Source organism: Sander lucioperca, chromosome 15 (genome assembly GCF_008315115.2).
Source record: "Sander lucioperca isolate FBNREF2018 chromosome 15, SLUC_FBN_1.2, whole genome shotgun sequence".
Classification (NCBI taxonomy): domain Eukaryota; kingdom Metazoa; phylum Chordata; class Actinopteri; order Perciformes; family Percidae; genus Sander; species Sander lucioperca.
Window position 1 is genome coordinate 12,957,053 of NC_050187.1, and position 12,260 is coordinate 12,969,312.

Here is a 12,260-nt window from a genome sequence, read left to right on the forward strand (position 1 = left end):
AACTGTTCAGTCTAAACAACATGGCGGCTTCCACGGATGAGATGAGCGTAGCTATCGCGCAAGTTTTATCCAAATTAGAAAGTATTCTTTCATTGAAAGAAGAGCAAAAAAAACGGCACTGGAGGCTTTTCTTGGAGGAAAAGATGTTTTTGCTCTTCTCCCGACTGGTTTCGGCAAGAGTTTGATAAATCAACTGGCTCCGCTAGTCGTGAAGAAGGTGGTGATAGACCATGGTTTATCCAATCAGCTAACCAGTATTTTCGCCCCTTCCCAAAAGTTCTCCAACGGAAAGTTCCCAGATGGCTATGCCGAGCAAATGCGAAGCAATCCATCTGGCGGAGTCAGGTTAGTGAACAGACGCTTTATGCTGAAATCCATCTCTGCATGTTGTCACTATCTCCAGCCACTAGAGGTAATTAATACTGTATGTTGTGCAGCAAATGGTAAGTTGTTGTGAAACCAAGCAATGCAACACTTTTGTAATGTGTGGCAAGCTGTTGATATGCAATCAACAACATGGGACATATACCGTAGCATCCGCCATGGTTTTAACAGAATTGGTGTTACGGAACGGCACAGGAGGTGGAACCCAAAAGCAGACTAAAAAACACAGTAATCAAGATTAAGTGTTTAATGAGTGAAATATATACAATAATTGTGCTGGTGGCAAAAAGGAGGGTTGTGTCGAGGGAATCCAGTGGTGAGTGGTGGGTGCAGTGCGCTCTCCAGAGCGTACCCAGTGAAGTGGTGGCGTTGACCATGTGCTAAGGCCTCCTCCAGAGTCCAACAAACAATTGAGTTTGAGTCCAATCCTTACAGAGAGAGAGAGGAGCAGGTGGGGTGAGCAAGCAGGCAGGCAGGAGTAGGAGCAAGCAAGGCAGGCTGCAACAAGAGAAACACAGATAATACTTACACTACACAAGCTAAAACACCAGGAAAACAAATAACACAGGGAGCCAGGAGTGCAACTATACCACACTGGTAGACGGTACAATCTGGCAACAAGTGGATCACAGAGCCAGCCTTAAATACTGCAGGAGGTTGATTAGGGAATGAGCTTCACCTGGTGCCACCTGCCAGCTAAGCCGCGCCCACAGCTCACAGTAATTGGCACAGGAGGGAGGGACATGAGAGAAAACAAACAAAAACACACAGAACAAAAAAGAAGCACGGGCTGCCATGATGACATCATGACAATTGGCTTTGTTGACCAAGACAGATGCAAACTGATCAATACTAAAGAAGTGCTGATAGTGCATGGTACATTAATACATTAGTTTTAGTGTTTTACTGAAGTACTAATAATAAACAAGTGTCACCTCACAATTTTATAAACAGAATTTTTAAAACGTTAGCATCATCTCTTTATCTCCACATTTTGACACACTTTATTTAACACATAAAAGAAGTCCATGATGAAGATGACCATTTTCCTGGATCCTCACACACACAGTTTTTGTTTTATGTACTTAGATTATACAGAACATTTGGAAAAGATACAGTAAGTCAAATACATCTATGATTGGCAATAGTATATGGAAAACACCTCAATGATACATTCTCTTTTTTTAATAACAGCTGACAACCAACTAATAGTATGGTCCATTGTGCACTGAGTAGGAACCAATCAGGATGACTTAAATGTCAAGACCTCTAGTTGTTTTTGTCTTTCTGCTGCCAATCAATAAACTTGAGTGTCGGGCCCAGAGAAAAATGTGGCCACGGCTTGCTTCACAATTTATGAAAGCTCTGTGTGAACTCTGACAGCTGACATTTTAATCTCAACACAGTCTTGCCCACTGAAGCTCTTTCTCATCCTAAATGAACCCACCTTGTCTTGTTACAGGCTATCAAAGTTTCGGTCAGACAAAAGGAAGGAGAATTATATTTTAGCAGAACAGGTCACAGCTTTTATTTGGATAGCAGATGTCTAATGCAAGGAAAGAGTAATATATGTCCAAAAAAATTATGAGTATTTGTAAGCAAAATCAAAACCTGTTTTTACCTGTGTGTTAATTATAGATACCTTTAATTATTGTACGCTATTGATCCAATATCTTAACCATACTGCTGAACCCTTTATCAACATTGTGTCAACCAGGATCCTTAAGTAATAATTCCCCTAAAAATATGAATTTGTTGTTAATATCAACAGTTTACAGGAAGAAACTTGAACTCAAGTCATTGTGAAGCAGTGCAATTCCAGTGAAATGGTCTGTTGGTCTTTCTCTATTATTTGCTTTGGGTGGTTTAGACATTCCACTCACAAACATTGATTACAACAGAGCCAGATGCCAAAATAAATGGTATATAACACTCGAGCTGAAATTAGCTGGCGCAGCTCAATGTCAGCCTACTTCAAAACTACTTCAGTGGTTCAGCGTTATTCCTTTAGAGCAGGGATTCCCAACCTTTTAAGTTGTGTTCCCTTAATGTAAAGCAATATCTACTTTTGATTGGTCGTTACAGACTTGTGAGTTGGGAGCAGTTCATCTGAGGAGTGATTTTACCTCACTTAATGTTTCTTTTGAATCGTTTTCAGAGGCCTCAAGGGGTAAAACTATACAGTATAACAAAAAAAGATCAGAAAATATAAAATAAAGGTTACGTAGAAGAAGTATATTTGGCCGTGGTTTAGCAGAATTTCGTTTTTTCTTACTTTGTCCTAGTTACTAGTTTGTGGAGCATAATTTACATTTTCTGAAGCCAAACAGTTGCCCTTCATACCAATATTTAGAGGTACATACTAATTTGTTTTCTATGTGCATGTCACTTTGTGTTACAACATTCGAACGAGTTTAAACAAACTTGACTGACTCTTGAACTCAGTAGCATTTGCTTGGCTTTAAAACACTTGGATTGTGCTGCTCTATGAAGTAATTTCATCATCAGTTGTTGCAGTACTCTGCAGTTGCCAACAACACAAAACACCAAGTTCAGAATGACAAATGTGACTAAAAAAATCGGGAGGAATGCCACATTGTCGAAGATAGAGGGTGCCAACCCTTCTGAGTGGTGCAATATGTCTCTCCTCCCCTCTTGGAAGTAGATGGATCGACTTGACAAAGTTGGCAATTATAGCTCACATTTTTAGGGACTGATAATAGAACTCCAAGAATAAAAATTAAAATGGGTTGCTTTCCACCTCATGCCACCATTTATTGGGTTAAAAAAGTACTACAACTTAATTTTCCATGTTCTGTCACGTGACCTAAGACATGTAGGCCTATGCCTACGTCTTATTTAGCCATGGATACAGTGTTCAGCAAAGGAGCATGCTATCACATAGTAACATTATACAACAGTATCAAACTTTATACCCCCTTATGTTGGTCAGCGTGTAAAAATGCTGCCTGCATCCTGATATAACTCTGTACATAAAGCACGAATGAGGGATGTTCTTCAATAAAACCTAGCCCAAAGTGTAATAAGGAGAGATGTCCAATAAAGCCTAGAACTCACGGAGCAATGGACCAATCCTTATGTAGCATGATGAGTCACTCTGTCGCAGAGATGTTGTTCTCGCATGTTCTCAACAGTGGAGAGTACATGCACCCATACCCATGGAGGATGGAAATGGAAGTACGAGACATTTTAGAGTTTGCCATATGTCTAACCAGTGTAACAACAACCTTGGTAATGTGACTCATAGTCTACACTGCAGAGAAAGGAAAATAACTCAAAAGGTAGATTAAGGAAATTATTTTAAAATTAAACAAAATAAAAGAACAGAGATGAAAAGGAAAGTTGTGTCTTCTCATATAGCTCTTGAGTGTTTGACAACAAAGAATAAGTCATTACGGTATTAACCAGAGAGAAAAAAGTAATATTTTTTTTCTGTCCTATAATTGAATGTTTATGTAGTCCTGTGCCTATGCTCTCAAAGGACTGGAAAGCCTCTCTGACCAGAGTGAATCATCTGAATCATGAGTACTCAGAGGCTGCAAGGTAAAAACCATGTTGATAGCTTGTAATACACATGCCACACTCTCTAAAAGCTGAAAAGGCTGTTGGTTGCCAGAAAGCTTTGAAGTAAGATCTCACCTCCTAACCTACCACCATTTCACGTCTCTTCTTGTTTTCTTCTGTTCTTATTAGGGAGCTGGCAAAGACTTCAGGCACATCACCCAGAACTACTGTATGAAATAAAGGAATACATCAAAACATCTGCTGTGACCTGAGTTTGTGCATGTATATACATTCATTTATCTTTGCTGTAGCTAACAGGATGCCTTGTTAACCAGCAAGAATTCACAATTTCTAAATTGCATCTACAGAGTCAGCTTCCAGCTTGTGACCTAGAAAGGCGGCAAACAAGTTTTTGGGTCAGAGCGTTTTTCATGATGGTCTCTCTCTCTCTCTCTCTCTCTCGCTCTCGTGCACACACATACAGTACATATATACACAGAGGCAAATTTTGGACTGGCAGGTAATGCAGGAAGGCCAGTTTTAGAAGGCATCAAATATTCATGTGTCTATAAAGTGCTGGCCAGGTTTTCTGGCCTGCAGGTGTATGCTGCTGCCTGTGCTCTTTTATCACTGTCTGGCTGCAAAGACCCTGAGGTGCTGGATCCTTCATAGTAGTAGGCCTATGATTGGACTTTATGGGGGAGCCAACAGTGAGCAGGGCCAACAGATTCTCACTCCCATCTCGTAAAATACGGACGCTTGGTCATCGGCTGGCACAGCAATGTTATAAAATATAAGTCAGAGATCGGCCTAATGCCTCCCACCAGCCGCTGTGACAATGTTTCGGTGATGAACACCTATACCAAGTGAAGTGGGGGAGACCGGGTACAGTTGTAACACGGGGTGAGTTGTAACACTACCATTTCCATGAATCGGGGATAAGATAGGAGTCATGTGACAGTTTCAGTTTCCTCAGGCTTCCTTAAGGGATCCCACATGGAGGTTTTCCAGTCTGTGTTGCTATCTCTCCTGAAGCTACAGCAGAAAATCTAACTGAGGTAAGAAAGTAAAAAAAATATAACAAGTTCATATTTTGTTTAGTATTTCTACCGTTGCAAATAATGTTGTATGAGTTATACCAGGTCAAACTGTAGTTTCTCTAGTAAAGAGTGGTGTATCAACCTCCTGCTAATTTCAATGCACCATGCTAATACAGCTAGCTAAACAATGGGTGACAGTGGCGGGGTAGGTTGTAACACGTGTTATGAAAGTGTTACAACCATCAAGTGTGGGTCAAGTGTGTTTTATGTAGCTTTTGGGTCCACCAGACATGCACTCCAGGCCTGACCAATTTCATTTGTCACCATTTTGACTCTGATTAACAATGCATTTAATTAGTTTTTTCTTGTCACCATCGTGACTTAAGAATGCATTTCATTTGTTCGTTCTGTGGAATGGGGGCAAATATGTTTATGTTAATTTGCTCTCACTCACTCACACACACACACTCTCTCACACACACATACACGCACAAACACCCATATGAATGTGCACGTACAGACATGCACACACAAACGCACATGTGTGCATGCACATACACTCCCCATATTCACACATATTTTATTGTTGCAGCCATTCATTTAAAAAAAAAAAACTGTTGTTGTGGCATATCACTTGAGTACCCTTAGTTTTTGTTCATTTTGTCTACCTGTTACAACTTACCCCAGTAGGCTATGTGTTACTTAACAAAGGACCACCTTGTATTTCTCATCATCTCACAAAGTCTGTGATATAGTTGAAGAAATTTAAATTGTTGCCATTTGTAGTAGACAAATGTGGGTACTTTGCCTAAAAGTTTCAGATGTGTGGCTAAAAAAAAAAGGTAGTTTTAGGTGCTGAAGAAAAAAGTGTTACAACCGTACCCGGTCTCCCTGCTCCTCTCTGCTTTGTTTATGTCACATTGACTATGAGTGCTTCATTATTTATGAGGAGATGTTTGCAGGAGGATTGGCTTCAGGATCTTGGCTTCAGTCTAGACAAGAAGACATTCAGCTGATAACAGTGTATTACTGCATTACTACTGGATAGGAGCTCTGGACTTATTCATCTGTGAAGTAGGCTAGGCTATAGTGAGTGGTGTTCCAGAAACTTCTCGTCATCTGATTCTCCAAAATGAAGCCAAGATATGAGAGAGAGAGAGAGAGAGAGAGAGAGAGAGAGAGAGAGAGAGAGAGAGAGAGACTCTGACTCTGACTCCATACACACTCGCCTCAGACTCTCCTCTCTCTTCACTTGTCTCCCATCATCACTTCCCCCTACACCTCTAATGTTTTCCCATATCTACTCCAAACTCTAGCCCAGTTGAAGTAATTGATGGAGTGGAGGAAGGACACATTCACTCGGTAAAGGAGCAGCAGCTGTCAGCAAAAGAGTTGCAATAAAGAAAATCGCCCGAGGGGGATTGAAGCAGACGGAGAGCAGCGGAGATAGGCGAAGGCGAAAGAAAGGGGAAGACCGCTTCAGGTGACCGAGTCACGATGGAGGCGCGCGGCATGAGTGATTAGGGAGCACCGCTTGTGGAAAGCGCTCGCTTTGTTCAGGTGGATTACAAAGTGAACAAGCATCAGAACTGACCGGGACCGCCTTTGTCTTGCTATTTCACTTTGACGGATTATCTCACAATCATGAACGTGTCGCCCCCGGACCGCAGGAAAAACGTGCTGCGAGAGCTGGCTTTGGAGATTGGCATCCGAGTTCTGCTTTTCGGAGTTTTTGTGTAAGTAAAGCCTCGAGCATCAGAGATTTCCGATCTCTGAACAACATTTTTTTTTTTTTTTTGGCATTATGTGACCTGGCTATATGGCATTCAGTTCCATGACTGGCGTTATCCATGTTCCTTGTAGCCTATGCTTGAGAAACAGAACACCTGTATTCAGGTCTATTTGCCGCGGTGTGGTGCTGGACGGTCCCTGTGTTGAGCCGCAGTTGAATGGCAGCTCACTGCTGAACGAATAGGACAGTAGACAGACGCTGAGTTAACAGGTTGCAAAAAACAAAAACAAGTTCAATATCCCGCAGCATTTTTTTTACTTCATGTCATAAATCAGTGTTTCACTATTCAGCTCCATTCCAGCTTTTCTTTGATGATAGACACACTCGTGTCATATAGAATATCATAGTGATTTTTTTTGGTCTGATTAGAGATGGCTAGAGAGAGACAGAGGCAGCTTCTTTGACCATTTCACAAGAAACAGATCTAAGGGAAGCCCAACACAGTGATATAGTGATATCTATGCTCAATACTTCGTAATAATAATAATAATAATAATAATAATAATAATAATAATAATAAATAATTCTTTTTGCAGAATGACACTTTGCGGAGAAAGAAGGTTGTGCCTCACAGGCAGCAGCCTTCAAAACTAACATAAATATGAAATATGAATTGTTTGTCTAGCCTGGAGTGATTAAACGCTTTGTTTGCATCAGGATTGTGTCATGTATCAACTTTCTGCTTAATAACATCTGATAAAAGGTAGGCTACTTTCATCTGAAATGACTCACCTCGCTGTGGCTTTCATTCCATCTGTGGGAAGAAGAAAAAAAGAAGTCAAAAATCATACCTACTGATTTGGAGTGTTCAGAATCAGAAATCAGAATCAGAATCAGAAAAAGCTTTATTGCCAAGTACGTTTACACACACAAGGAATTTGTCCTGGTGCTGTAGGTGCATGTCACATTAAAGCAACACGCACAGACACACCGAGGCCATAGTCAAAACAACTCTCTCTTAACTCTCGCAGGGACAATACAGCATGACATGAGGAGAGGGAAAAAAAGCAACTCTCAGACTATCCTCATAAAGATAAGAACAGTGTGGGAACAGGAAAAAACACCTCAGCACATAAGCACACAAACAGTACATTTGCACTGCTGAACATAACATAACATAACATAACATAACATAACATAACACAACATAACATAACATAACATAACATAACATAACATAACATAACATAACATAACATACACTAAACAGCTACACTCTTTACATAGCATGTGTACATTTATCGTTAACATCCGTCTTTGGGCTAAGTGGTCCAGCTGTATGTGTGCTGTCTAAAAGGATTATACAGAGAAGAAGAGCCTAATGCTGCATGTTCAAATTGTTTGGGGGAAACTCAGCTGGAGGGATCAGACCAAAGAATGAAACATGTCAAGGGTGGAAGCATTAAGCCTTCTGGCGTAGCCCTTTGTGTGTTTGCACGCCTGAGTCTGCGGGTTTCACATTTGTGGCTGATTTGTTATTGCGTGTCAGTGCTCGAGGCTAAACAAAAAACAATTTCACACAATATCATCATCATCATCATCATCAACTAACTGCTGTATGCTGCCACAGAAGCCCCTGTCAAAAAGTCCTTGATCGCTGTAATTAATTGAATTTTACTCCCCATATTCCCTCTTCGCTATACAGAAAGCAATGTAAAAGGCTAATAAACCGTGTTTGTAATGGGGCCCCTATCAGTAAACTTGATCTGCTTTGTACTTAACAGCAGTGTTCTTAAACTAACACATTAAATGAATATGGCTCCACGGCCAAGTTGACTTCTTCTACGTGACTATGCATGCATACAGACATGCAACATCAAATGCCACATGTACATGTCGTCTTCATACCTGCACATGTTGAAATTTTAGCATGACATGGACAGTTGTGATTGGATAGTGATAAATACTGGTGAAACAAAAAAATCCAAATTCCATTATGTAGTTAATTGTATTTTTATTTGATTTAAGTCAGAAATTTAAGATTTCTTGGGGGAATTTTTGTGTTGAACTAGCTTTGTGCCTGGCAGATCAGAGAGAGAGAGCTCTGTGCCCCGTGGGGCAGCAGTTCCCTGTTCTTGTCTCACCTCAAAGCCCGAGGTGAAGGCAGGATAATTGGGGTCAACTAGAATCGCCTGTTTTCTTCACTGGAAGTGTAAAGGGCAGTTTTTAGCTGTCGTCTTTTGTGTCTGCTGTTCAGTGTAGATGTCATATACTGTAGTTTTATCTTGGGAAGAAAATGGCAGCCTTATCCGTGTATGTTTACCAAAAAGATTTAGCAATCGTGTATTGCTTGCCTTGCTTTATTGCTTAGTTAAAATCCTGCTTCTCCCATTCAAATTACAATCGTATTGCTTTCTCTGCAGCTCAGTATTACATTTGACTAACTGGAAGAACCAATCATGAACATGTACTGTACTGTAACTGTATGTACTGTGGGATGCTGAAATTGAATTAATGAGTCCTTAAGTTTGGGCTTATAAGCTGATATGAATGCATCAGAGAGGTGTCTTTAATCAGAGATAACACATGCAAGTTCTGTCATTCTTTTTGTCTTTGAAATAATTCTCACTGTGCGTGGTCACCCACACAAACTGCTCTTTTTTTTCTCCGCCACACAGTAAACCACGTCTTTGTACTCTCTGAGGACTGTTTCTGTAGGAGAGGACATTTTAAACCCAGTGCCCTGAATTCCCTGCATTACTCACATCCACATTTGGTCAAAGATATCTTGCCTTTAAGGGAAAATTTATTTTTTTGCCCTTGCTTGCCAAGTTGCCTGTCTGTTTCAGGCCTCAGGAGGTGCACTGACCTTAAGTGACTGGCCCAGCCTGTGACGGTTGACCCTGTGCTATCAAACAGGTAATGCCATGTAGTCATCATAGCTTGGTGGGAACCCCAGGAGTCACAATGATGCAATGTAAATGAAAATAGATATTTAAAATTTGGAAAAAAACAAAAGCTGAAAATTGCATCAGAGTTCTTTTTCTCCTGCGGTTAGCTACACAAAGGGAGGATAATGAGTTTGGTGCTATTTTACCTTTCTTGTAATCTGGAGCAAATCAAGCAAGAGCTGAGACAAATACAACAAAGCCATTTCTTCCTTGAGTGGCTGTGCAGCGGAGCTCTTGTCCTCAATCAATCAAGTTTCTATGTGTGTGTTCCCCAGCTCATAGTTGGACACTTGAATAAACAGATGGATTCCAGTAACTATAAGAATACTGGCTCAAGGGAGAACAGGAGACAAAGCAAGAAGGATACATGGACAAAAAGAAAGAGACAGAGGTGGAAGATAAGATGGAGGACGTGGAGTTAGAAGGATCTAGGTTGTTTTGAGATGTTGCAGATTAAAACCTGAGGCATAGCCAATAGAGAGGCACCAAAACCCACTCTGAGAACTCTTTATCAGGGCAATCTAAAAGCTTTGCGATGGAGCGATTTGGTCAGGAAAAGATCAGCTGTTTTACAGGCTGATGTACATAACAAAATAGAATAGATGTTTGTGCCAGGGGTAACAATGTGAATTTAAGCTCTCTTTTATTGCAGAAAATTATAGTGATTGAGGAGGACTTTTCTTTTATTGCATGTATTTGCATTGAAGCATGCCCGAATGTCCGATATGAGACGAGCTACATACCCTCTGACATTGATCTGATCTTGGAATTTTAAGGATAATAATATAGTTGTTGTCAATTGATGATAACAGCGTGTGCTCGAAAAACAACACCAGTCATCCTTCAAAACAGAGTTCTCCTCACTGCATATCATCCTCTCCTCTCAGGGCAAGGCTTAGGAGCAGCCCTGGGATTCAGCCCAGAGCCTTGGCAAGGCTCTGGAAGTCTTGTGAGATGTTGGTGAAGAGTGGAATGTCAGGCCTTAGACTGTTTAAGAATAAGTGGATTGTTTAGCTTGCCTGTAAAAACTATAGTGTGCAACTATTTTATATTAATGAATGTCCGTTACATTCAAGCCATTGCCAAATGAGTTGATACAAAGCTAATTGAGCCTATCAGCTCCACACAACTCTGTATTTCTCAGTAGGGCTATGTAATGTAATGCTTTTAATGTAAAGCAGCAGCAGGAGGTTGGGTTGGCATTAGCAGTAGCATAATACAGCTCTGATAGGATGTACAGGAAGCGAAAAGTAAACAGTGAGGCAGTTATAGCGCTAGATTACATGCATGCATAGTTTTCCTGTTCAAAAAAATCCCTAGTGTTTACTGTAGGTGAGCGATCTGAATTCAGTGCGGGAATGGCGGACTCCGCCACTCCTAATAAAAACTAGAATATATTAAGACGTAATTACAGAATATTAATACATTGAATGACTATTGCAGAAAGAAATGCGACCATAAATAGATTAAACAATTGGGTTTGATTTAATTACTTTATAAGTACATTTTTGTGGTAATGTACTGACACTAAAACACTCTAAATTATCGCTAACTTCACTGACAGAAATTTTGAAAATAGTTGAATCTTTAAATAGGATGTAAGTAAAGATATTTCCTGAAAGGAAATGTTCAGCCAAAGGCCACAGGTGTGAGTGCCACTTTAAAGATTTATTAAATGGTGTTTAATATAAATCCCTGTAATCTGAAAGGCTTGGTAATACTGCCGATCCCAATCCCCCAGAAAATGCACTCCACTCTGCAGCCCTGAAGCTTTCAGCTCTTTGTTTTTATCTCACTTGTCTGCATGGTTTAGTCCCAACGGCTCTTCCCATGGGCAAAATCTCCAGCAAAAACAAGCTCACTCAAGCTGATTTTACGATAGCTGCACAGCGGGTAATGGCAGAGAGCTGAAGTAAAAGAGTTGCTGATGAAGAAAGCCCAACATCTAGCATTCAGAACCAGGCATTTTTCTCAGAAGCTGGTTGACCAAAAAAAGGCACGTGATCACTGGAACAGGTGGTGAGAAAGAGGACTCCAATGAATACCTACCTGTGTTGCTCTGTTTGTGACATACATACACCTCAAGTTTGTTTTGGTCTTCTATTGTGGTCAGAAATTACTTTTCCAGAATGTGACTCTTAAAACTAGAGTCATCTGCTTTTTGTTTACTTTTCACTGCATGCGTGATTATTACAGTGTATTCTCTTGCCAGGTTTTGTAATTTTGGCAGCCAACATCTGAGGCACTGAATCACAGGTCATGCAATCTGTAACCCTTATTATCTTGAATATGAAGGAAAAAATGAGATTGCAGGCTTGACAACTGACTGTGGCTGGAGGGAGGTGGAAACACATTCCAACTGGATTGACCATAGACAGAGGGAAGACAATGACCGAGTGTGTCCTCCAGTTCATGTTCATTTATTGATCTTTGTCTGAAACAGTACAGAGATAACACCTATTGTTGTACTTGATTATGCAAAATCAACCTGCTGAATTACTTAGGTCATAGCTTTTGAAAAAGGCAGTCAGGGACATCCAATTAAACCAAACAAAAGAGAGATAATTCGACAAGTACAGATGAAAGAATGAGAGGAAATACATAGATGGAAAACAAAGCCAGAGGTAC

The 12,260-nt window shown here is 40.5% G+C and overlaps 1 protein-coding gene across 1 annotated transcript in view; it reads left to right on the forward strand.

Annotated features, from left to right (window-relative positions):
* The first annotated feature begins 6,184 nt into the window (after positions 1 to 6,184).
* plpp4 (phospholipid phosphatase 4) overlaps positions 6,185 to 12,260 on the forward strand; it is a 48,472-nt gene continuing 42,396 nt past the window's right edge. Inside the window, exon 1 of the mRNA XM_031284247.2 lies at positions 6,185 to 6,685. Coding sequence (XP_031140107.1) covers positions 6,594 to 6,685 — 92 coding nt within the window. The 5' untranslated portion in view covers positions 6,185 to 6,593. The remainder of the gene's footprint in view (positions 6,686 to 12,260) is intronic.